The 25,155-nt window shown below is 38.9% G+C and overlaps 1 protein-coding gene across 1 annotated transcript in view; it reads right to left on the bottom strand.

Annotated features, from left to right (window-relative positions):
• Man1a2 (mannosidase alpha class 1A member 2) overlaps window positions 1–25,155 on the bottom strand; it is a 76,122-nt gene that overhangs the window by 27,099 nt on the left and 23,868 nt on the right. The window contains exons 5-7 of the mRNA XM_048351860.1: window positions 20,043–20,123; window positions 10,443–10,537; window positions 1,174–1,297 (exon numbers count right to left, since the gene is read on the bottom strand). Of these exons, the coding sequence (XP_048207817.1) occupies window positions 1,174–1,297; window positions 10,443–10,537; window positions 20,043–20,123 (300 nt within the window). The remainder of the gene's footprint in view (window positions 1–1,173; window positions 1,298–10,442; window positions 10,538–20,042; window positions 20,124–25,155) is intronic.

Below are 25,155 nucleotides of genomic sequence, written 5' to 3'. Positions count from 1 at the left end.
TGTATGAATTCTAGTCATGTTCCTTTTTGGTAAGTTTTTGTTGGCTCAGCTATTCATAAGAAAGTTTTGATAAAAGAGCATAGATTGAGTCCAGATGTAAACACAGCTTTTAGCTTTTGCTTCTCCCTAGCCAAGTAGATTGGCAGTGCTGTGCTGTTCCTGACAGCCTGCTTCTCATCCCTCTTCTCACTAGTCTGCAGGCACAACCACAGCTTATCTAAGATTCCACACATAACTATACTGCCGTTGCTTCTCAGAACATTACTTCTAGTCTAAAGAAATATTCTCCATCAGGGCTGGGAATGTGGATTCATGGTAGCGTGCTTGCCTAGCATACATGAAGCCCTGGGTTCGATTTCTCAGTACCACATGAACAGAAAAGGCAGGGAGTGGCACTGTGACTCAAGTGGTAGAGTTCTAGCCTTGAGCACAGAGAGGCTCAGGGACAGAGCCCAGGCCCTGAGTTCAAGTCCCAGGACTGGCAAAAAGAAAAAGAAATATTCTCCATCAGCCTGTGATCTAACCGTCACCTACTAGGGCTTCTTCAATGGCCTTCAGTGAGGTTTCCAACTTGTTTATCTTATGCTATATCACTAGCTTACAGGAAACTTACAAAGTATGTTTAGAAAATGACATTTATTGTCTTTTGTAGCTGGTGTAGAGAAATGCTACTGATTTTAAAAGTCAAGATTGATATTCTATAGAAAAATAGGAAATCTGGTTTTTATGGAGACTGGCCAAAGGGTATAAACTCAGTGGTTGAGTGCATGTAAGTTTGTACAAGGTCCTGAGTTCAATCCACGACACCAAAAATAAAAAAGTATACTGCCATAGTTTATTAGGTAGATGGTCATGTAATCTATGAATTAGTATCTTCTTTCTTCCTTTTCAATTACTAAGCTCTTTGTTCATTTTGGTTTTCTTGGCTTACTACATTAGCAAGGACCTTCAGAACAATACTGCATAGAAATTTCAGTGAATTTTGTTAAACCTAAGAGTGGTTCTAACCTCTCAAGTAATAATAAATTCTAATTAGAAAAATAAATTTCTTTGAATGATTTGGAAATAAAGAAATAACAGAGGCCTGAGTCCTAGTAAGGATCCATAGCAAGGAGTTGGGACAACTCTTCAGGGATTCTCATAGCAGAGAAACACAAGAGGAGGACAACTAACCTTTTTGTAGTAAACCAGGTCCCCTGTCAGGTAGCTGAGGTGAACAAACTCCATGTGCAGCGTGCCAAATTCAGCCAGAATGCTGCTGCCAGCTGACGCCCAGCCCCAGTTCCGCCCAACGCCACTAGATGAAGGCCAAGAGGAAGGAGAATGCATTGGGAAAAGAGGAAAAGTTTGAAAATTATAAATTATAAACAAATCCTGGAAATTATGTAACTAGAAGTATTATATATAAACATAATATTTAAACTTAAATTTTAATTATAAAATAACTGTATAGGCAATACATCCATGCTTGAATATAAAGATAAGGGCTGGCTGCTGGCTGAGCTAGCTACTTAGGGGCTGAGAACTAGAGAACTGAGGCTCCTCAAGACAGCCTAGGCAGAAAGTTTGAAGCGAAACTCTATTTCCAAAATGACTAGTCAAAAGCCTGGCCAGAATCTGGCTCAAGTGCTAGAGCATCAGCCATGAAGGAAGCATGAGACCTTGAGTTCAGCCCCGGGTACTGGGGGAAAAAAACAAAACTAAACTGTGTGTGTGTGTGTGTGTGTGTGTGTGTCTGTGTCTGTGTGTGTGTGTCTGTGTCTGTGTGTATGTGGTGTGGTGTGCATACCTATAATCCTAGCACTCGGGAGGCTGAGGCAGGAAGATTACAAATTCAAGACCATCCTGTGCTACACAATGAGCTCTAGGCCAGTCTGGGTTTCACAGTAAATCTTGTTCCAAAAAAGAAGAGGAGAGGGAGAGGGAGATACTAAAAAACAGAAAGTATACATTAAATACCTTTCATACATTCCTATTCACTTTCTGTCACCAGGCTCTACCCTCACTAGTTTCCCACATAGTCAGACTCTTGAGTGCATACATAAACAACTCAATATATGCTATTGCTTTCCTCCTTCATTAAAACATATCACGAGCCAGTTGCACCAAGTGCTCTTTACCTTTCACTGAAATCCTGCAGTGCACCCGAGCAGTCTCTACATATAAGACCACAACCAAAACTCTCATTTTTCATAGCTGCCAGACCTCCATGATAATAATGGTTTTCAGGTGGAATGCACCACTCCAGAGACACATGAAGATGTGACCAGCTTAACTTGTCTCAAAAACTAATTTATTGTGCTAGCACCAAAGATATAAAATGTTCTGCGATGGCCAGAACAGTACCATACAATGAAGAACTGTCCTGCCTCAACTCTGGGAGTGCCTATGTGAAGACTCCTACATTCTATAAACATGCATAATGCATTCCAGCAATCTCTATTGATTGTCCCTTGGGACTGGTACAATATTTTCTATTTTGAAAACTTATAGTGAGTAACCCTGTGTATATTTAGCTTTTGTAGATACAATCCATAGGACAATATTACCTCAGTTTTTAGCCCTATTTTTATGTGCAGGTTGTAAGTGACATTCTCTTTTAAGAAATGTCTAAGTTCTCCTCAGACACAGGTTGTATAAAAGCAGATCTGGGACCTCAGGTGTATAGTAATGCTAACCCAGGCTCCTCCACCATGGCAGACAGAAGCACAGGTTTCTGGTCTCTTGGTACAATGGGACTGTTAAATCTTTTTACTGTCTACTGTATTATGCTCTGTGAGTTTTTGCTGGGGTTTCTTTGTGTTTTGTCCCATGTATGTGCAGTCAGACAATCATCAATGACATAAATATTTGGGCATCATGGAAGGAAACTCCATGGTTCCTTCCTATCTGAGATTCTGTTTGTTATTTGTCAATCCTTTCAGCAGCTCAGTCTCCTGCGGTCCCCCAAGACTCAATGTAGGCTAGGCCTCTCTTTCAGCACATGACCTGGATGGAGCGTGAGCTCACAGAAAAGGCCAGCTTGCACTACAGATCAGGAGACCCTGCCTCAAAACTGCATTATAGAGATGGTCATCTTTTACAACCACAGCCCCGCAAGCCTGAGCTGGCTGTACTCCAACTCCTTCCCGCCATTTGCTTATATATATTTTATCTTTCTTTTATGGTTGTTTTGGTAAGAGGGTTGTCTGATAAAAGTTACTCCAGTCAGAAATAGAAGAGCAGATTGATTCTTGTAGCAGCCCAGTTCCTGGGTGATTCTGACCAGAACTCTAAACTGTTCTTTGAAGTGTTCTCTTACTTCCAGGAGGAAGTCAAATATATAAGTGTTTTCTTTGCAAATATATCCACTGTACACTCCCGATTCAGTTTGCTATGTTTTGCTGACCTGTGATGAGAATATATTAAAATCTACATCAGGATATATCACTACCTTGTGTAAAGTTCCTTCACTGTATACTGCTATGTTTACATTGCCTTTGGAAATTATGAAAGGAAATACCAATGAAAGATTTTTTATAACTAGTAAAATCAAAGAAATAATATAAATATAGTAACTATGTAAGGCCATCACTCACTTCACAAGTAACAAGTCCCTACTCTGCTCTCAGAGAGACGCTGGGAAGCCTGACAGGTAACATGTCTGCTCCCATACCAGGTAAGATCACAGAAACAGTGACAGCTGCTATGAAGAGAATGAGGCAGGAAACTGAGTACTGAACAAGCTGTAAAAAACACATCAGAACTTGGTGTGGTGGCGCATGCCCGTAATGCCAGAACTCAAGAAGCAGAGGCAGGAGGATGGTGAGCTTTGTGGGCAGCTTGGGCTACATAGCAAGTTCCAGGCCAGCCAGAGCTATACAGTGAGACGCAGTATCAAAAAGAGAAGGGAGGGAGGGAGAAAGGGAAGGAGGGAGGAGAGGCAAGTGGAAAGGCTGTCTAGCTAGCTCCACTCTCTAGGTTCAGAGAAAGTAATTCTGAAGTTCAGCAATTTCAACTGAGACTTGGTGAAAAGGAGGCCCTGATGAAGAGACCTAGAAGAGAATTCCTAGTATGGGGAACAGCAAGCACAATGGCCCCGAGAGAAAGGCAGGGGCTGGAATGGCTAGCACTCAGAAGAAAAAGTAAGGATAAATTTAGACAGCTAGACATGATTCAGATTATAACCTCCACATTCTTGTTTTCATTAGAATTATGATGAAGATCACAGAGGATTTTATAGCATGTAGCAGAACATTTTAAGAACAAAGCATATCACTGAGAAAAATCAGCTAGGGTTCTACATAGCAGATGGACAATGAGTGGCAGATGTAAGGAAGCCCAACAGTTTATCTTGCAAACATTTTCTGGCCAAAAGTCACAAAGATAAGTTTCATTCACAACACATTCATACACTTTTCAAAATACTAAAGTCTGAGCAAGAATTTTCATTTTCTATTTTAGTTTTACAGAAAGGATCTAAAACATATTCAATGTGACATCTACATAGATTCTATCAACTCACAAAAAGAAGATCTACACAAATGAGACAGAAAACTTACGAGAAAAGAAAATGTCCAACTACAAAAACTGATGAGTTGCTCCAAACCAACTAGACCTTAAATTCTTCTACAATTGTTATGATTTCCACCTGATCAAATAAAAGGTATAGTTACTAAACACATATGTTTTCAAACATACTCATCAGGAAAACATGAGAACTGAAAATTTCCAGTGACAAACAGCATACAACACAATTAAGAAACATGGCTTCTCTCTTGACTAACCACACAACAGGAATATCAAAATGCTCGAAAAACTTCTGATGATGCCCATGGTAAATCAGCCTGAGCATTCTATAATCATATATAAGTGTTTTAATAATGACTTATCTATATTTTGGTTTACATTTTGTTCTAAGTCCACTGAAAATATTTAATCAATGTATTCAAAGAAGCAAGATTCCAATGAACTGTCATTATTAGGAATAAGTTTTCAAACTTTGGCTGAAATTTATCCAAACACAAGAATGGGCTAAATGGACTAAATAATTAAAGCACTCAAACCAATGTGCAATTTCAAGTGGCAAATTCTGACTTTAGAAATAATCACCTGGCAGAACAACTATTTTCGATTACATGTATTTATACAGTAAATACATGTTTTTTTAATCATCACCCTAAATTTTTTATCATCTAAATCAGAAGAAATATTTCAGTTACACATATTTAATCAATGGAGTGACACTGGCAAGTCCTACAGTTTTGTATTATCTAAATTAGAAGAAATTTTTGTTTTTTTGTTTTTGTTTTTTTTGGCTTGGACTCAGGGTCCAAGTACTATCCCTGGCTTCTTTTTTTTTTTTTTTTTTTTTTTTTTTTTTTTTGCTCAAGGCTAGCACTCTACCTCTTGAGCCACAACACCACTTCCGGCTTTTTCTGTTCATGTGGTGCTGAGGAATCAAACCTAGGGCTTCATGCATGCAAGGCAAGCACTCTACCACTAAGCCACATTCCCAGCCCCTCGAGGAAAATTTAAAATAAACTGAAAACCAGAAGTCTTATACTAGCTACTTAGGAGGTAGAGATCCTAAGGATGGCGGTTTGAAGCCAGCCCAGGCAGGAAAGCCTATAAGGCTCTTATCTGCAATTAACCATCCAAAAAGCTGAAGTGGACCTATGGCTTAAGTGGGAGAGTGCTAGACTTGAGTAAAAAAGCTCAAAGACAGCACCTAGGTCCTGAATTCAAGCCCTAGGTCTGGTGCACACATGAACACAAGCACATGCGCACGCACACACAAAATAGAAGTCTTATTTCAATAAAAAATTAAAATGAAAATAAGAGGATGTATTTGTGAAAATATGAGCACATTTAAAACTTTTTTAGAACTAAAAGTGTCTTGTATTTAACCAAAAATTACATTTAAGCAAATGTAAGAGGAATATTTTCTCAAAAGCAGGTATCAGTGAAGGTGGTCCTATCAGATTTAGATAAACGTATACTGTATTCTTCATTCTTGTTTAGTAATTACTTGTATTGTAAAAAATACTTTTAAATTACTTTATAGTAAATTCAAAAAGTAAAACCAGATTGTCAGTTGCTACATGCTTCTAATAATTTTAATCACTTTAAGTCAATTCATCCTCACATTGTACATCTGAGACTACACAGGGTCATCTATATGTGTTGTCATGGCAGTTTATAAATATTTCTACATACCTATTATGTGGCCACATACTATCTTATCTTGTGACTACCAAACTTTCTCCCTTTTCCCTGGGAGGTTTAAACTATGCTTGTAGTTCTGCTTTTACAAAATACACTATTAACAAAATATCATCTTATGTATGTCTTCCTTTTCCCATGAGTCTATTTCCTTACCTGTCTAAGGAGAATTGCTGAGTCTAAAGATACTAGTTTATGGCTTTGGATAAGAATATACTTATGTACAAGTAAACCTAAAATGTAAGAATGGCCTTACCTCCTCACTCACAAAAGATGGGAATATTCTGTCAAACTAAAAACCTCCTTCTTTGATTAAGGTTGAATACAACAGCTTTCTAAAATGGTTGTTTTAATAATGTAAAGTCTGAGTTTTGCGACATAAAATACAAAAAGAACAAAAGAAATCCCCCAAAAGTATTGTCAAGACCTTTACCTATCCCGTGAGGAATTTCACGACTAGACTAGGCATTATATAATTCTTCTTACCATTAGGATTTAGCATCATTTAAATGTTCATTGGTCAGTTCTATATTTATTTACATATTTTAAATGTGTGTGTGTATACACACACACACATGTTTATGAGTATGTGTATGTGTGTGTGTATTCTTTTTTTTGCCGGGCCCTGAGGATTAAACCTGGGCTTCATGCATGTTTGACAAGCACTCCATCACTGACCTATATTCTCCACCCCTAAATATGGTTTTAAATTTGAGATTATCCTTCAATTATAGATTTGTATTGATGATTCTAGGCACTATTTTTTTTTTCATTTTCATTATACTGGCCTTCAGAAAAGCCTAGAATGGGGGAGGGGAGGAGGAGGAGGGTTGTTTTGTTTTTTTTGCCAGTCCTGGGTCTTGGGCCCTTGTTCCTGAGCTTCTCTGAGCTCAGGACTCACCACTTGAGCCACAGTGCCACTTCTAGCTTTTTCTGAGTAGTTTTTATTAGAGACAGGAATCTCAAGGACTTTCCTGCCCCAGCTGATTTGAACTGTGATCCTCAGATCTCAGCCTCCTGAGTAGCTTACAGGCGTGAGCCACCAGCATCAGGCTATTTTCATTTTTAATGAATAATATTGGGGGTATAATTTAAATACAAAAGCATATCCATTTGGATGTACACATCAATTTTTTTGGGGGGGGGAGGAGTATTTTTGATGATCCTGGGGCCTTCTGTTGTCCACTCATACCTTCCTCCACCCATTTCCCTCACAAGTCCTCAGTTCTGCAGGTTCGAGATTTCAAATATGTATATCATCACACAGGGTACGTTATTTGATGACTAGCTCTCACTCAACATTTCTTTGCAATTCATATTGCTAAGTGACTTAATTAGATTCTTTTTTTGTTCCATTTTAGCAAGTATTTGGCTATGCACCTGTTGATGAACATTTGGGTTTATAGATTTGAGTGAATGTGGTTGAAATGACCAACCTCTATTTGGACAATTAAAATTCTTGTGGAGGCTGGGACTATGGCCTAGTGGTAAAGTGCTCATCTTGCATACATGAAGCCCTGGGTTCGATTCCTCAGCACCACATATATAGAAACAGCTGGAAGTGGTGTTGTGGCTCAAGTGGTAGAGTGCTAGCCTTGAGCAAAAAGAAGCCAGGGATAGTGCTCAGGCCCTGAGGTTAAGTCCCAGGACTAGCAAAAAAACAAAACTAAACAAAAAAAAAATTCTTGTGGACACATAAGCATCTCAGAAGCATAATTTTAGTCATATACTACCCTATAATTACATAAAAATAGTCAAACTATTTTTGAGGTAGTTACATCAATCTATATCCTAATGTACACCTACTAACTTGCTTTTTCTTTTCAACTTTTTCCTATCAGTTCTTTAGTTCTCTTTTCTGTCTTCATTATCCAGCATGTTTTCAGTATTCTAGTTCCTATACTGATTTCTTTTTGTCTGTGTGATTATTCTAGGAATTATAACATGTACATTAATTTAAATGGGAAGCTAATAACTTAAACAAAGGAGAAAGGTCTGAAATTAGTGACCATGTATGTTTCCAAAGGAGAACGAGTAAAACAACAAAGTAACTTCAGGTAGAAGCAGGAGAACTGAAGCATACAGTAATGGAATGGGGAGGGCAAACAATAGCAAAAAGAGCGATAAGTAAGTCACCCTACCATTCAACAAAAGCAGCAGTGAGCTGAAGACCCAAATGGGGGCAGGAGTGTGACAGTCACGGACTGTGGCAAGTGTTTCAGCAGCATCTATTAAATTTTAAAATACTCATCCCTTTGCTATAGCAAACTCACACCTGGGAATCTATCCCACAGAAGAAAAGCCTATGTCCTTTGATTCACTCATCATATTCTGAAGAACCATTTCCAGAAAGATAAAAAAAATCCCCACTACACCAAGGGAGATGATGGGAGGCTATCACAGCACTATATTGGAAGATAACAGAAATGAACAGCCACTGGCTTGGAATGAATTGAATGAATTGACGAAGTATGACGTAACTAGGCAGAACTCTACTGGGTGATTTCTAGTATATCCAACGAGGTATCATTAAATGAGAAATATAACAGAAAGAAGCATCAAGAGGGGTTGGGCTGGGAGAGAATGATGGAAGGGATGGCACTAATCAAGATGTACTCATAAACTGATTTGTGGAATAGTAACTCTTTTGTACAAATACTTAAAAGATAACAAAAGTAAGATTTAAAAATAAATAAATGCACAATAAAAGCCCTGTTGAGCAGATATGCCTCTGAACACCACACAACACGTTTCATAAGACAATGATGCTACATGGTTAGTTGGCGAAGGCTGATGTCCTGGCAGCAAGACCGGAAAAGCTCACTGGAGAAAGCGCAGACTCCAGTGGGCAATTAAAAAGAGACAAATAATGACATCTGTGACTCAACTCAAGTAATGCATTTGTACAAATATACACCAAGAAATTAAATGGGCAATTATCTCATTAAATGGTCATGATACAGTCCCTGAAAACGTTTCTACTTTATTATCAATCTTAATGTTTTTGTGACATAAGCTTGGTTTTTCAATTTGTTGCTTCTATGTAAAAAAGAGTGGGGGCGGGAGGCCCTCAATCTTTTTTCTTGTCAGAATTAGGTTTTAACTATTACCTAAGAAAGCTATAGGACTCTAGTAAGCTACTGAAGGAACTATCAGAAAATCTTTCATGACACTAAGAGAATAAAGCATAAGAATAAGCATAGAGCGTAGACTGTCCACACCCTGCAAGGAGGTGCCTCCGCAACCCCAGCGGGCTTCTCCCTCATAAATGAGGTAATGCATGTTATATATAGTAGATGAAATCAGAAAGGAATAAAGTTAGATTAATATTCACTGTTAAACACTGACTTTCCAAGGTAATTAAAAACTCTACAAAGTTCTCCATTAGCAAGAAGTGATGAAATAGGTTATTTTTAAAAATAAAGTCACACCTCCAGGAAAATAAATGCTCCTTACTTTTATTCTAAGGGGTCTGAATGCAAGGAGCTCAACCATCAAATTTTCATGTAATTTACAAACTCCACATGATGAATAGTAATATTACTTGGAGGAAAAAATGAGCAGCAAAAATTCCAGCATAAATAACTTAAATGCAAGTTAAAATGTTGACATTACTCAAATTTTAATTTGTACATGATTTGCATGATTTACAGTTATATAATGAAAACATCTCATCCAAGTAAAAATCAGTGTTTTCCTTCAGAATGAAACAGAGAATACTTTTAAGAGTTCACCTTCAACTGTAGCTTCTTAAGACCCTACACTAGCATCGTGAGTTGCACCTTCCTTCATCACTTTTTAAAATATGGCATTCAACGAGAGGAAGTCTTAATTTCTAGCACACTGCTTTTCACACTTCGACATAGAACAAAAGCAGGCAGTGTATGAAAAGAAAAGAGAAAGAAGTCTTATGAATCTGCTAAGTGACCAACGGAAACGAATAAGCAAGTAAGAGAAGCAAATGGTGCATAAGCATACAGTTAAAGGTAAAGGGGAGAAACCTGGTCTTAGAGAAGCAGAGTAACTGGAATGAGGGCTAAGCCCGCCTGAAATGAGGTGAAGGTGACCCCTCCCAAAGTGAAGAATATACTTTAAGAAATCAATATACATTCACACACATACAGAGAAAACCAAATGAAGTCTTGAAGAGCATGGAGGAGACAGACTTTCAGAAAATTCCTAAGACTAAAGTTAATTTAATTCTTCCTGATGAGAAGCAACTCCCCCCAGCAGTTTACCTTTTCAGATTCACCATTGCCCAGGGAATCCCAGTAGGTGTGTTGAAGGCGGGCAGGAGCTTCTCAGCCAGCTGCACTGCTTTCACCTTGAAGACCTGAGAGAAAAACACGAGTCATTAGAAGCGATAGCCACCAGCATGCACATGGGCATTGCTCCCAGTCAACAGTACCAACGTCACAGTAGTTAGGAATAAGGAGCATGGGGGAAGGGAATCTCATAGTTACAGGAACACCCAGAAACCAGAGTAAATGTTTGCAAGCTGGACACTAAACAAGTTACCCCACATGCAGACCCTGAACCCATAACATACTGAAGAGAAAGGACATGGTGTGGGTGTTACTATTTATATTTTCAGCTGGCAAAAAAAAAAAAAAAACTAAGAGAAAACATTAGTCTATGGTATTGCATGCAAGGTAGTCAATCTTAGTTCAAATATTAAAGCAAAATAAAGATGTAACACAATTTGGATAGGCACCCTAGAAACACATTTAAATGAAAGTGTAAATGCCTTAGAAAATGAGATAAAATATCTGAGTTCATACTCCAAGTTTACACTAGTACTCATAGCAACAAACTGCCTACCTATCAGCAGAGATCTTTCCAAACACTTAAAAGTCATGTACAATTATCTGTACATAGTAAGACTTCCCTTTTCTTAGCATGTGGTATTAACAAGACGTAGACAGTTAAATATCTCCTACTACTTTTAGCCCAGTAAATAGGTTTGTGTACTTTATACTGAAGACCACTAACTTGGGGATAGGACCACTGGCTCCAGAATAGAACTAGGTTCAAACATTTTGTTAGAAAAAGTGGTGTGTTCTCCATCCTACACACTTCATGCCGACCTGCTCTTAAACAGATTTCAAACAGATTATTTAGATTCTACCTTGGCAGCAGCCACCAAGTGCTATTCTATTCTTCATATACTAAGTTTTATTCTATTCTTAATCTAATCAAGCTTTAGTTAAGATAATATTAAGAAAAGTTTCCCTACATTGCTAGAGGTAGAAAATACTGGAGAGAAATATGTGCTACAGGGGGGAGGGGGGTATGAGGGACAAGGTAACAAACAGTACAAGAAATGTATCCAATGCCTAACGTATGAAACTGTAACCTCTCTGTACATCAGTTTTATAATAAAAACTTTAAAAAAAAAAGAAATATGTGCTACAAGCAACAAAGAAAGATAATGTTAAAATGAACTCCAGGAAATGGAAACAAGGGGTTTGTGTTCTTTTTTTTTCTTGCTATTTTTGTTTTCATTGTTTGTTCCTTTACCTGTCTTTGGGAGTCTAAGAGGAAGCACAGAATGGAGGGACAATGCCACTATGTTGAAATCGGACTCTACAAGTATGGCAGGAGGATGGGAGGGAAAAACTGGGAGAGAGTGAGGGAAGAGCTGGCAATGTCCACAAAGAAATGTACTCACTACCTGACTTACGTAACTGTAACCCCTCTGTACAACACCTTTATAACAATTTAATTATTTTAATGAATATGTTAAGATTTTCTGCGAGGTTCCTTAAATATGACAAAATCTACTTCACAGATCTTTCAATTAGATATACAGACAGCTACAATTTACCACTTACTTCAATATTTACTTCAACACAAAACTCACAATGATTTAGGTAAAAGTTTTAGTAAGTATCTTGTCTCATTATTGTCAAAACGGAAGGACCAAGTTTTTATTGTCTTTTTTTTGGGGGGAGGGGGGAGGGGGCATTGGTCATAGAGCTTGAACTGGGACTTAGGGCCTGGGCGTTGGTTCCTGAGCTTCTTTAGTTCAATACTAGTGCTCTCGCACTTGAGGCACAGTGCCACTTCTGGCTTTTTTCTGAATGGTTTATTGGAGATAAGAGTCTTATGGGCTTTCCTGCCTGGGGTGGCTTTGAACTGGGATCCTCTGATCTCAGCCCCCTGAGTAGTTACGATGACAGACATGAGTCACTTGCACCCACCTCCAAGTTTCTTAAGTAGTTGTCAGACCAGAGTTAAATTAGCTCTCATTGGTTAGTTATATTAGTTATTATCAGCTATATTAATACCAGGTACTTGTTTTATATCATATCTCTTCTATGTAAAACAAACCTAATATTATTCAAAATGGTTTAAAAAAAAAGCTACCACTTTAAATGAGTTAAAATAGAAAGCATTTTCAATTCTCATCTAGAATTAGCCAGTAATACAGTGTCTAAATTTCAACTACCATTAACAAGTTATGCTACACAGTAACCACAATTCAAAAAGAAAGCATTCTAATACACTGAGAAATTCTTAACAAAGTATACTTTCTTTTCAGTCATAGGGCTTGAACTCTGGGCCTGGGTGCTGTCCCTGAGCTCTTCAGCTCAAGGCTAGTGCTCTACCACATTGACCTACAGTGCCACTTCTGGTTTTCTAGTAGTTAGAGATAAGAGTCTCACAGACTTTGCTGCCCAGGCTGGCTTTGAACTGCAATCCTCAGATCTCAGCCTCCTAAGTAGCTAGGATTACAAGAGTGAGCCGCCAGCGCCAGGCCAGAACATACTTTTAATTTATTCATGAATATACAAAACCTTTAGCAATACAGACTCAAATTCCCTAGTTTTAGAAACATTTTGATAGCCAACAGCAACAGCCAATTTAAAACACATTAGTTTTTAGTGTCAGGCAGGCAAATCCAAAAATTCAAAAAGTATCAAAGTAAAAAATACGACTCTTGTCCAAGTCTTTCCTTCAACCACATAGCTCCTTCTACAATGCAACCAGCTCTTCAATTCATAGGACACAAGTGCGAAACCAGTGTATGGCATATATGGTTGTTAGCCATTCCACATCAAATTCTTACTTCTGAACCCCCCACCCCCCAACACACTCATAGTCTCTACATGTAGCAGAATATCACATGTTCCATTCTGAACTTACTTCTCTTCCTTGTACCATGAGACCTTGCTCCATCAGTCTACAAGGGCGACCAGCCCTCCTTCTTGAGTGGCTCAGAACTTTTCCTGTGTGAATACACTGATACTTTTGTTGCTGTTGTTGTTGTTGTAAAGGTGATATACAGAGGGGCTACAGTTACATAAGTATGGTAATGAGTACATTTCTTTTCCTGCAGTGCTACCCCTCCCTCCTTTTCTCCCACTTTCCCTCCCCCACTGATACTTTTATCACAGTAACAACAAAAAAACAGCCACAGATACCTTGAGCAAAAGAACAACGTAGGAGGCTTTATATTCCTTCATTTCAAAGCTCATAACCCCGCAGTAATAGAAACAGCATGCTATTGGCATGAAAACAGATACAAACTAATAGTGAGACTCGAAGCTAACCCCCACAGCTACAGCCAACTGATTTCCAACCAAGAATCTAAGGGCACACTGTGGAAGAGGGAGCTTTTTACTAAATGGAACAGAAAAGCTGGATGTTCACACAGAGAAGAAATTAGAATGCTATCGCTGACCCTATATAAAAGTCAACTTCAAATGGACTGAAATCCCAACTATGAAATTAACTAGAAGAAAACAAGGAAGTGCTTCAGAACATTGCAATGGTATATACATACATACATACATACACACACACACACACACACACACACATATGTATGTATACACATCTTTTAAGGACCCACTTTGAAATTAGGTCGTTAACCAATGTAAAAAAAAAAGTCATTACTTCATCAATTATATTTTCCAGCTACTTGCTCTCCTCCTCCATCCAGACTCCAATTTAAATACAAGCTAGACTTTTCTAACACTCTTCCACAAGTTTCTGAACCTCTGTTCTTTCTTTGAAGACTTTATTCTCTTTTGCATCACAATGAATAATCTACACGATCTTGGTTCTTGCCATTTCCAAATGGCAAACACAATGAATTTTTTTTATTTGGATACTTTATCACTCCTAGATTTTTTCATGGACTTCATAAGATTTCCACCTACGCATTTTCAGAAATGTTTTCCTATATACCACTGGCAACTGAAAAAAGCTGCTATAAAATCCTTGTCAACTAATTTCAGTATCCATAAGTTACCTCAAGACAAGGTCATCAATTACATTTCTTTTAGATATATGGGTCATATTTTCCCTTATTTTTTCATACACTGAATAACTCTGAACTGCATTCTAGTCACTGTGATTGGTATGTTTTAGAGACCACGGGTTCCGTTGTATACTCCATTAAATATTCTGCCATGTGCTCGTTTTTTTTATGAGGTGCTTAAACTCAAAATTCAGCTGTCTGCCCACAGCTGGCAGCACTTGAGTGGATCTTCAGGTTCGTTGGTGCTACCGAGAAAGGCTTGGTGTCTGCCCCACTCCTACATACTTCAGTGCTCAGCCAAGGGAATAGGCAGGCCTGCAGGAAGCAATGGAGACTTCCCGGTGGCTCTATTCTGTCCTAGGTTTTATCCAAAATTTCTAGCTCCAGTTGTAGCTATTTATGAACTCTGTCTTCTGATTAATCAAATCAGTAACCATACCCACAATCATGACCTATGAACTAGTATTACCACTGTGACTTTAAGCACATAAAAATGGATACAAATGTATAACATGTGGATCTGCTGAAGAATGTACTTGAAATTATTTATTATTTACTATGTCAACAGAGCTCAGTGGAATGTTTTGCCCAATCACCAGAACATCTGCAGAAGATGTGAAATTTTCAATGGTATTTGCAGCCATTTCTCAAGCCAAACCTAGTTTTCCAAAATTCAAGTGAGCACTAATGTAAATATGTAATTAAGGACAATCATTTCTGCTATTTGAATCAGAAAAATAGGACTCTTAATATTTACCTTTTTTTTTATTCCTTACTTCCTTTGAAGTAGGGGTGGTGTTGGAGACAAAAGCCAATGCCTTGCCTATTCCCTATCTCTTAACATTTCTTTTTCATAACTTACTGTTATCTAAAGAAATTCAAGGTTAAAGGCTATTTTATTTGTCTTAGAAAATATCAAGCATGGGGCTGGGGATATGGTCTAGTGGCAAGAGAGCTTGCCTCGTATACATGAGGCCCTGAGTTCGATTCCCCAGCACCACATATACAGAAAACGGCCAGAAGTGGCGCTGTGGCTCAAGTGGCAGAGTGCTAGCCTTGAGCAAAAAGGAAGCCAGGGACAGTGCTCAGGCCCTGAGTCCAAGGCCCAGGACTGGCCAAAAAAAAAAAAAAAGAAAGAAAATATCAAGCATGATCTGACCTATAAGCAATGGGTTTTATTTACATTTTGGTAAAAATATACCACTGTTATTAATTTTGCTTTTATTATCTGTGAATAAGCCCTAAATTCCACATAATAATTTGTCTATTTTCTCTGACACATTTATACACATAAATTACACTATCTTACTCAAGAAGGAAAGCCACTTTGATAAGTACTAAAAAATGAAGAAAGGCAATGGTTATGTTGAAGAAGTGCCATATATGTGAAGCTAGCACCAAGTAAACAACATAAATCATCAAGATATTTTAACTTGGGAGTAATATAAATAAGCCTTATGCTTAGAAATAAAATGATAAAGCCTTCCATGTGTGGTATTAATAAATCAACACAAGAGGAACACTTTGCATGCAACCCTCGTTCATTTCTATATGACAGAGAATAGAATGCATGTAAAATGCTCTTGAGTCTAGCTACATATTTCCATTGCTGTGTTATAAATTACAATTAACTTTCTGGTTCATATGAGATAATGTCACATATTGTCCATTTAGTATCAGAATAATGTCAAATTCAAATTACTCTTAGATGTTTCACTTTTTTTTTTCTTGCCGGTTCTGGGGCTTGAACTGTGGGCCTGGGCTTCTTTTGCTCAAGGTAAGCATGCTACCATTTGAGCCATAGTACCAATTCCAGCTTTTCTGAGTAGTTTATTGGCAATGAGTCTCACAGGGCTTTCTGCCCAGGCTGGCTTTGAAGCACAAACCTCAGATCTCAGCCTCCTGAGTAGCTAGGACTACAGACTTAAGCCACTGGCACCTGGCTTGTTTCACTTGTTTTTAACACATCTCATTGTTGGTTTCCCAGAAAAAGGTGTGCATTAGAACTTCCCATGGGGCTGGGCATATGGCCTAGTGGCAAGAGTGCTTGCCTCGTATACATGAGGCCCTGGGTTCAATTCCCCAGCACCACATATACAGAAAATGGCCAGAAGTGGCGCTGTGGCTCAAGTGGCAGAGTGCTAGCCTTGAGCAAAAAGAAGCCAGGGACAGTGCTCAGGCCCTGAGTCCAAGGCCCAGGACTGGCCAAAAAAAAAGAACTTCCCATGTAAAATGATCACATAGGAAAGGAAATTAGTCAGGAAAAGTTCTATAAGTCATAACATGTTCTCCTTAATAAAGCTGACTTTCATAAGAATTAACTTATTCTCTACTATAAAACATGTATAAATATTCTCTCCTCTTACAGATACAGAACACTGACCACAGACACAGAATATCAGCTAGAGGTGAAAGTAGAAAGCAGTGACAGCACTGGGTCAGATGAGGAGACTCAAGTTAGAGATGGTACAGAGCTTGCTGGATACTATTAGGATGGTGAGATACAAGCGAACCCTCAAGCTACAAGGTACATGTGTTCACCTTCCCTTAAACGTTTCTTCTTTCCCCAAGGCTTCAGGAATTGCAAAATGGAAGCATCACACGTTTCTTTAGCATCTGAGCTTTTTCCATATCAATAACCAAAATCTCCACATGCTGCTCCAGCCTCCAGACAGGCAACTAACATGATAGAGCCACAGCTCAAGCTCTCCATGCAGAAACTACTCCAGATTAATTTTGGACAACGTTCATATTGCTATGGAATCAATCAGCTCTCTCTCTCTCTCTCTCTCTCTCTCTCTCTCTCTCTCACACACACACACACACACACACACACACACACTAGCATTTAAGACATCAGCACAAAGAGCACAAAGTTTAGACAGACCAGGAGCTGGTGGCCCAAGCCTGTAATCCTAGCTACTCAGAAAGCTGAGATCTGAGGATTGAGTTTCAAAGCCAGCCCCAGCAGGAAAGTCCATGAGCCTATTACTTGCAATGAACCACCAGAAAACTGCAAGTGGAGCTGTGGTTCAAAGCGGTAGAGTGCTGGACTGGAGCAAAAAATGCTCAGGGACAGAACCTAGGCCTTGAGTTCAAGCCCGAGGACCAACAACAAAAAAGTTGATATGTGGCTCCTCTCCTTTCTCAATGACATTTTATATCCTCTAACCTGGAAAAAACAAAACAAAAACTAACACTAATGACATTAAAATTAAAAAAAAAATCCTTCCATGTTCTCTCACTGTTATTTAATAATTCATTCCAGAAGCTCCCGAGGTCAAGGGCCTGTCCAGAGATATGCCTAGGAAGGTGGGTGATGTCCTAAAAAGGACTTCAGAAAATCACTGCAGGTGAGGCCAGCCAAGCAAAGGCAAGCAGAATCCCTGTGGGTCGCAGGGAAGAAAGGATGCTGGTACTGAATGCTAGAGCGACTTACAGATCAGGAGAAAGTCATCCGCCAGGAGCAACAGGCAAGTAGGTAAATATATCTAGAAACAGTAGGGAGCATGCTTGAAAAGAACAATCCACAAGGTAGAAGGCAGGAGTGGACCTCATGGAGCTTGTCTACAACAATAGCTACGGACATGAATTCATGGCTTTCAACATCCATTGGCCGAAACAAGGAAAGAATGCACGGATAGACGGAGAGACAGACAGAGGCTAGGAACAGAGGAAGAAGTAATTACAGTCTGGCTGGGGATGGGGGATAAGAATGGAGAGACCTGCTCTGAGGCCCAGGGGATGCCTAAAAGAGCCAGACAGTAAGAGAACCTTCCTGCAAACCAGACCCAGTCCGATTACAAGGTCACGTTAAGAGACTCTGAAACCAGGAATACACTAAAGGTAAATCTAGCCACAAACATACACAAACCCATCTCAACCCTTGACTACTCTGACCCCAACCCTGACACAAGCAGCAGAGGCATGCTCTTCTAGGAACCAACATTACTAACCTGTTTTTACTGTCTCATGTATATCTGTCATTCAATCACAAATGATGAAATACATAGGAAAGCAAAAAAAAAAAAGTCTATCCATTCTCTAGAGACAAAGCAAGAAACAAAACAATACTTAAGCTAAAACAATCAAAAATTGAAAAAATATTTTTAAAAAAGATGCTCAAAACAATTTTAGCAAAGAAAGAAACTATAAGTCAATAGATCTAGAAAACTAAATACAAGAAAGCAAAGCATAGTAAGAAATGAATACATGGTAACAAAGTGAACTGGCTCACAATTACACTATATATAGATGAGGAAAAACAAAATTAGGGAACTTGAGGATAGGTCTCTACAAATTACCCACACTGAAACATGTAAGCTGGGCCACACACAAGCCTCTTCTACTTCACATCTCACCATGTAATCCTAATGCCATCTGCTACAAGAGTCTCACCAGAAGCCAGATAAAGCTGCTTGACCTTGAACTTTCAGCTCTGAAACTAGAAACTAAATTAACCAGTTTTCAGTATTATAGTAGCAGAAAACAAGCCAATATAGCAAGCAAATAATAAGAGAAATACTTTTAAATGTTGAGGAAAGAAAAAAGCACCAATGTAGAGCTCTGTACCTTGTGAAATTACCCTTCAACAGTGGAAAAACAAATACTTTCTCAGATAAACAAAAAGAGAGAATCTGCTGCCATATCCACAGCCTTTGGGAAAATGCTGTTATTCAGAGATAAAGAAAGTTGCATAGCTCAAAAATGTAGACTTAGCTAGGCACTGGTGGCTCACACCTATAATCCTAGCTGCTTAAAAGGGAGCTGAGGACTGAGGTTCAAAGCCAGTGCAGGCAGGAATGAGACTCTTACCTCCAATTAACCATTAAAAAAGCTGGGAGTGGAAGTGTGGCTCAAGTGTAAAGCATCAGCTGAAAGCAAAAAAACCATGAAGAGCATAAAGGCCTGATTTCAACCCCAGTACCAGCACCAAAACCAAACAAACAAACAAATAAAGCCATTTTTCTTGCACCTAAAAAAGACTTACAAATCATTTAGATAGACCAACAAACCCATTTTGAAATAGCTCAGTGAGAGATAATCTGACGAGCAGGAAAGGTCCCAAACTCAATCCCTAGCTTGACAAAAACAGAACAAATTCAACCTATCCAAAATATGGGTAAAGCAGTTTCTCAAAAAAGCAAACCAGAATAACTCCTTCAATGTCTCTTTCTTCTACTCTCTAACCCCATTCCTGAAATGCAGCCCAGCTGAGCACAGTAGCAAAACAGTAACTCCTCACACCCATTTTCCTACTTCTAGCAGTATGGGTCTCAAGTGTGTCTTGGTGTCCTGTACCAAGAATTCCAGACAGGAGAATTCGAAATTTTCTATTACTTATTCATAGTAGTAAATTACATTCGATTTCCAAATGAGACATTTTGGTAATGAGTGTTCTTTCTGCCTTAGAAGGACCTGCACTAATGCTCCCTGATTCATTCCTTAGTCTAGTTCTCAACAGTCTCCTGCCCTGTTGTATCGTGCAATTCAGTGCAGAACCTCGCAGACGGCTTTGCCAACTACACATGACGCCCAGGCAAGCAGCATACCACTCGATGTCACTCACCTCTTCTCCTGATAGGTAATACGCTGCAAGCAGGCCTCCAATAAAGCGGATGTTAACCTCAAACACTGACACCTCCGAGTTCTGTGAAAACGGGTGGGAAATAGTCAGTGCTTTACAGTTTCCAAAATAGTTTCAGTACTTCACATGGTTCTCAGAAACACTTGAAATATGTGCCCTTTCTGTACCTTTACTTCCCATGCAAGTACAAGCTCATCTGCCATTTGCTAATGTTCCTGAAACAATTGTTTCTGTCCCTCCAGCCCCAGCCCCCAGCCCCCAGCCCCAGAATCCATTGGGCCATTTCCTGCACATTCTACAGCACTGTGAAGCTAACAACGGAGACCTGCTGCTAACTGCCTTTCTCATCACAAATATTCCAGAACAGCATTCTCCTCTCTGACCCCAGCCTTCTGTTCTAATCACTACAGCACAATTACCATTTCTCTCTGCTCATGAATTTTAAATATTTTTCCTGGTGTATAAATAACTTAATCTTAAAATGGTAGAATTGTAATTAATGAATTAATAATATTAAGGAAACCAGCTCCTAGGTGACAGATTCATGTAGTCACAACCACATATATATCAAAAAGGAAAATGATTTAGAATAGTAAAGTAGTAGAGAGAAATATGTAAATTTCCTTAGGAAAGCAGAAATTGTAAGCACAAAACCAATAGTTTGAGTAATAAGTTGATGAGACTTTTGAAATTTCTCTGAAATGCAAATTGTTTATAAGAACAAAAGCTATGAACAAAATTTAAAAGAAAAGTAAACTGAAAGAAGTTTGGCACATATATAGAAACATTAATAACCTAAGTACTGTGTGTGTGCGCATGCATTTGTATCTAGTCATGGAAACAGTGTTAGAAAAATACTAATACAAGCTGGGCACCGGTGGCTCACACCTGTAATCCTAGTCCTACCTACTCAGGAGATTGACAGCCAAGGATCGCGGTTCAAAGCCAGCCCAGGCAGCAAAGTGCATGAGATTCTTATCTCCAATTAACCACCAGAAAACCCTAAGTGGTGCTGTTGGCTCAAGTGGTAGAACACTAGCCTTGAGCTGAAGAGCTCAGGGACAGGGCCCAGGCCCAGAGTTCAAGCCCCACAAGCGAACCAAAAAAAACAAAACCCTAATACATGGTATATAGTATAATAAAAATTCCAGTGCATGGAGAAATGTAGCATAACCTAAGAATCCACAAATACATAAAGTATATATAGATAAGGGTTATGAATTTTATTAGTAATTTCATAATTAAGTCTTAACAATAAATTAAAAGGAAAAAGTGGATTATCCCGAAATCTTTCCAGTATTCATAGGCAGAACACATCATTTGCTGACACATGTATATTTTCCTAACATAGAATTTTACAATACAATAATTTCTCCTGAGCATGATTCACACTTATAATTCTATCTAGAGAGAGGTAGAGATGGGAGGATTGTGGTTCAAGTCTACTCCAGTCAAAAAAGTTAGACCTTAACTCATAAGCATGCTGAGTATAGCATCACACACCTATAATCCCAGCTACTCAGGATAGATAGGAAAATCATGGTCCAAGGCTCCAAGCAAAAGTGGAAGACTTTTATATGAAAAATAACAAAAACATAAAAGTCCCAGAGCCTAGCACAATTGGTAGAACATCTGCTTGGCAAGCACAAGGCACTAAGTTCAAACCCTAATACCACACACACACAAAAAAAAAAATTGTAACTTTTTGTGACTGTTTTCTTAACTCATCTCTGAAAGAAACATGCTTAACATTACTTCATATATTCAGTACACAGCATACTACAGGGCACATCACAGACTTTAAGGGGGTGGGGGAAGCCTCCTATGGACAGAAGTCAATAACAATAGTTTCTTTGCTTTTTTCCATTCCTTCCTCTCTCTATTCCAATTGGAATGGAGCTGAGGAACTAGGAAGTCTCCACAATTGTGTCTACACACTCCAGCCCTACAGGAAATATCACCTCAAAGCACCTGCCCCTGGTGCTAGGAGACCCTGAGCTCAGGTGAATGCCATAGCAACACCCACATATGCACACTTCCTGACTTCACTTCAGCCTTTTAATAAGCTCTAGCACTGAGGGCCAGGAGGAGGCAGACTTCCTCCAGCCTGTTTTTGCCAAATTGTAAATAAATTCTTTTTTTCCATTTTTGTGTAGAATATGTTCTTTTCTTTTAAGTAGGGGCGAGCATTCAGACCCAGAGCCATGCATTATGGCAGGGGTGGAGGGGGAGCTTCAGAAGGAAATTTACTGTTTCACAGTTTGGCATGAGCTTATTTGAACTCTTCATCAAGTATGCAAACTTACAGTGGCTCCTGGCTACACCCACAGGGAACTGGCCAGTCAGCCCAAAGCCTTGTGATCCCAAGGCTTCCCTTGGCATCTCTCTGCAACCTTTCTAATTTGCTTCCTGTAAGGCCCCATTGCGATTCCAGGACTGCCGACCTTGAGACTTGTATGTCAGCCTTTCTATTTGTTGTTCACTTGTCTGGGTGTTTTCCCTTCATCTCGCTAGATGATTCATGCTATCAATTCTTATAAATCTCTGCAAAAATGTCACCTGATCTCAATTTTTTTTCTGACCACACAGTATAAAATAGTAATCATCGATCCATAGTATTATTTACCTGCATTATTTCCCCAAATAACATTACTATCATCGATCACTGTGTGATTACTTGTGAAACACACGAGACAAGTGCCAAAGGAAGAGACAGAGGAAACCAAGCTGAGGCTACTGAGGAGTCATGACAGAGGAGACAGGAATCCTCATGATGAATCTTCTGAAGAATAATCTAAACACAGACACATGGAAATACACTTACCACATTTCCACACAGTGGAAAACAAAAACATAAAAGCAAGGAGAACAAGCTATTATCTTATGAAAAGATATTGCCTTCCCACAGCAGTACTACAGCAAAAAGACAATGAGTCTGAGAAGACTGAGAGAAAACCAGCAACCTCTCATTCTGTTTTCAGCTACAAACCTCCACAGCTCCCCTCTTGAGTCTCTTCCTAGAAATGTCACCATAATAAAGAATCCTTCACTATCCCCCAAGTGAGACAGTAACACTCACCACTGCCCACTATCCCACGCCTCATTAGTCTCCAGTGTGCCACCCACCCAACACATTGCACACAGCCTGCCTCAGTGCTCACTCTGCTTCTCTCAACACTAACCTACAAACCTGCTGCTCATTGATGAACCTCAGAACGCAGAGCACTCTATGCTCTGGAGAGTGGCAGTCAAGGAAAGTAGTGATTCGGGCTGGGGATATGGCCTAGTGGCAAGAGAGCTTGCCTTGTATACATGAGGCCCTGGGTTCGATTCCCCAGCACCACATATACAGAAAATGGCCAGAAGTGGCGCTGTGGCTCAAGTGGCAGAGTGCTAGCCTTGAGCAAAAGGAAGCCAGGGACAGTGCTCAGGCCCTGAGTCCAAGGCCCAGGACTGGCCAAAAAAAAAAAGTAGTGATTCATCCATCCATTACAGAAGAGTTTGCACCAGCTTAATAACACAAGAAGGAGCTGAGGCTAAGCTAACTCATTCTAAGATCTGCATGTTCTTCAGAAGGGCAAAAAAACTGATTCTCAACATTGTTAAGCAGATATGCTCAAAGTGTAAGAATTACCCAAAATATGAATGAAAATGAAAAGTACGAATATCTAAAGGGTAGATGGAAAAAGAGACAGGAAACTGAATCCAAAATATGGAGAGAAAAACAACTCTGATGACTAGTTCCTCAAAGCCCAGGTCAGTACATTCTAAGGACTTCCATCTTGTCCCATTCTTTTAGAGCCCCATAGGTGGCAGCTGTTTCCTGTGCTTACTGCTTCTGGCAGTATCAAATGCCTTCTTTTGGTCTTTTGACTCTCATTACTCAAGTAACAATTCTAAACATTAAATTCTACAATTAAAATAATGGTGTGGTTCTGTGGTCTCTGAGCCCCGACTGGTACAATGAGACGCAAGAGATTCAGTAGACATAAATAATGGGTGTATATGAGACTGCAGAGGTTTCAATCTCTCCAAATTAATCTATATATTCTGTGAAACCCTCATCAGAATTTCAACATCGTTTTCTGTAACTTGAAATAAGAGAGGACTAAGAAATAAGAATGTCTTCACAGAACAAGATTCAGATAAACACATCAAGCTTCTATTACACACTACATACAAAATCTACTCCACCTTTTATGATGAAAGCTTGCTGTCTTAAGATGTTGTATCTTATTTAAGACATCTTATTTAAGATCTCTTTCCCTATATCAAGGTCATAAGGAAATTCTCAGATATCCTACAAGATCTATTATTGTATTTCATACCAACATATATCCATATTCCAATTAAAATTTAAGCTTTATATGGTGTGAGCAAGGGTCACATTTTCTTTCTTTTTTTTCCTATATGGATGCCCAGTTGAGCTAGTATCATTTATTGAAAGTGCCACTTTGGCACAAATGAGATATACATAGGGAAATGTTCTGACAGACATTCTGCTTGTCTGCCCTATAACACATCATCTTTACTATTGTCGCTTTCTAAGTATTTATATCCTCTGGAATAAATTTTTGAATTTTTTTCTTTAATGTTTTATTGACTTCTTGGCTCCTTATAAACTGCTTCCGTATAAATTTTGAAATTATCAATGTCTACAAAAATAAATTGCTGAAATATTTATTGGTATTGTATGGTATCAAAGATAAAATCAGGGAGAAATCGCATTTTTATATTGAATTTTCCAACCCAGAGGCATAGTACATGCTTCATTTCTCTTGGCTATGTTTTGTTGTTCATACTGTAGAATGTTAACTCTATGTTCTAATTCTTAAAAAAAAAAAAACTAAGGCAAAACTTTAGAATGTTTAAAAGAAAATATAAGAATATATCCTCCTCATTGGAGAGTAGGGACTTTATACACTAGATATAAAAGTACAATCTATAAGGGCTGCACAACTGTAGAGGAGAAAAAAATAAATAAAGACAAACCCTGTACATCCCAGGTTCTCCGTACAGACAGGCAAGGTAATATGAGGAAAATACCCAATAGCCCACAAACAAAAAACAGGGTGGCCCACACCTGAGAACAGTC

This window comes from Perognathus longimembris, chromosome 7 (genome assembly GCF_023159225.1).
Source record: "Perognathus longimembris pacificus isolate PPM17 chromosome 7, ASM2315922v1, whole genome shotgun sequence".
In the NCBI taxonomy this organism is placed as follows: domain Eukaryota; kingdom Metazoa; phylum Chordata; class Mammalia; order Rodentia; family Heteromyidae; genus Perognathus; species Perognathus longimembris.
The sequence above is the reverse complement of the archived record's forward strand: the minus strand, read 5'-3'. Positions and strand labels throughout refer to the sequence as shown.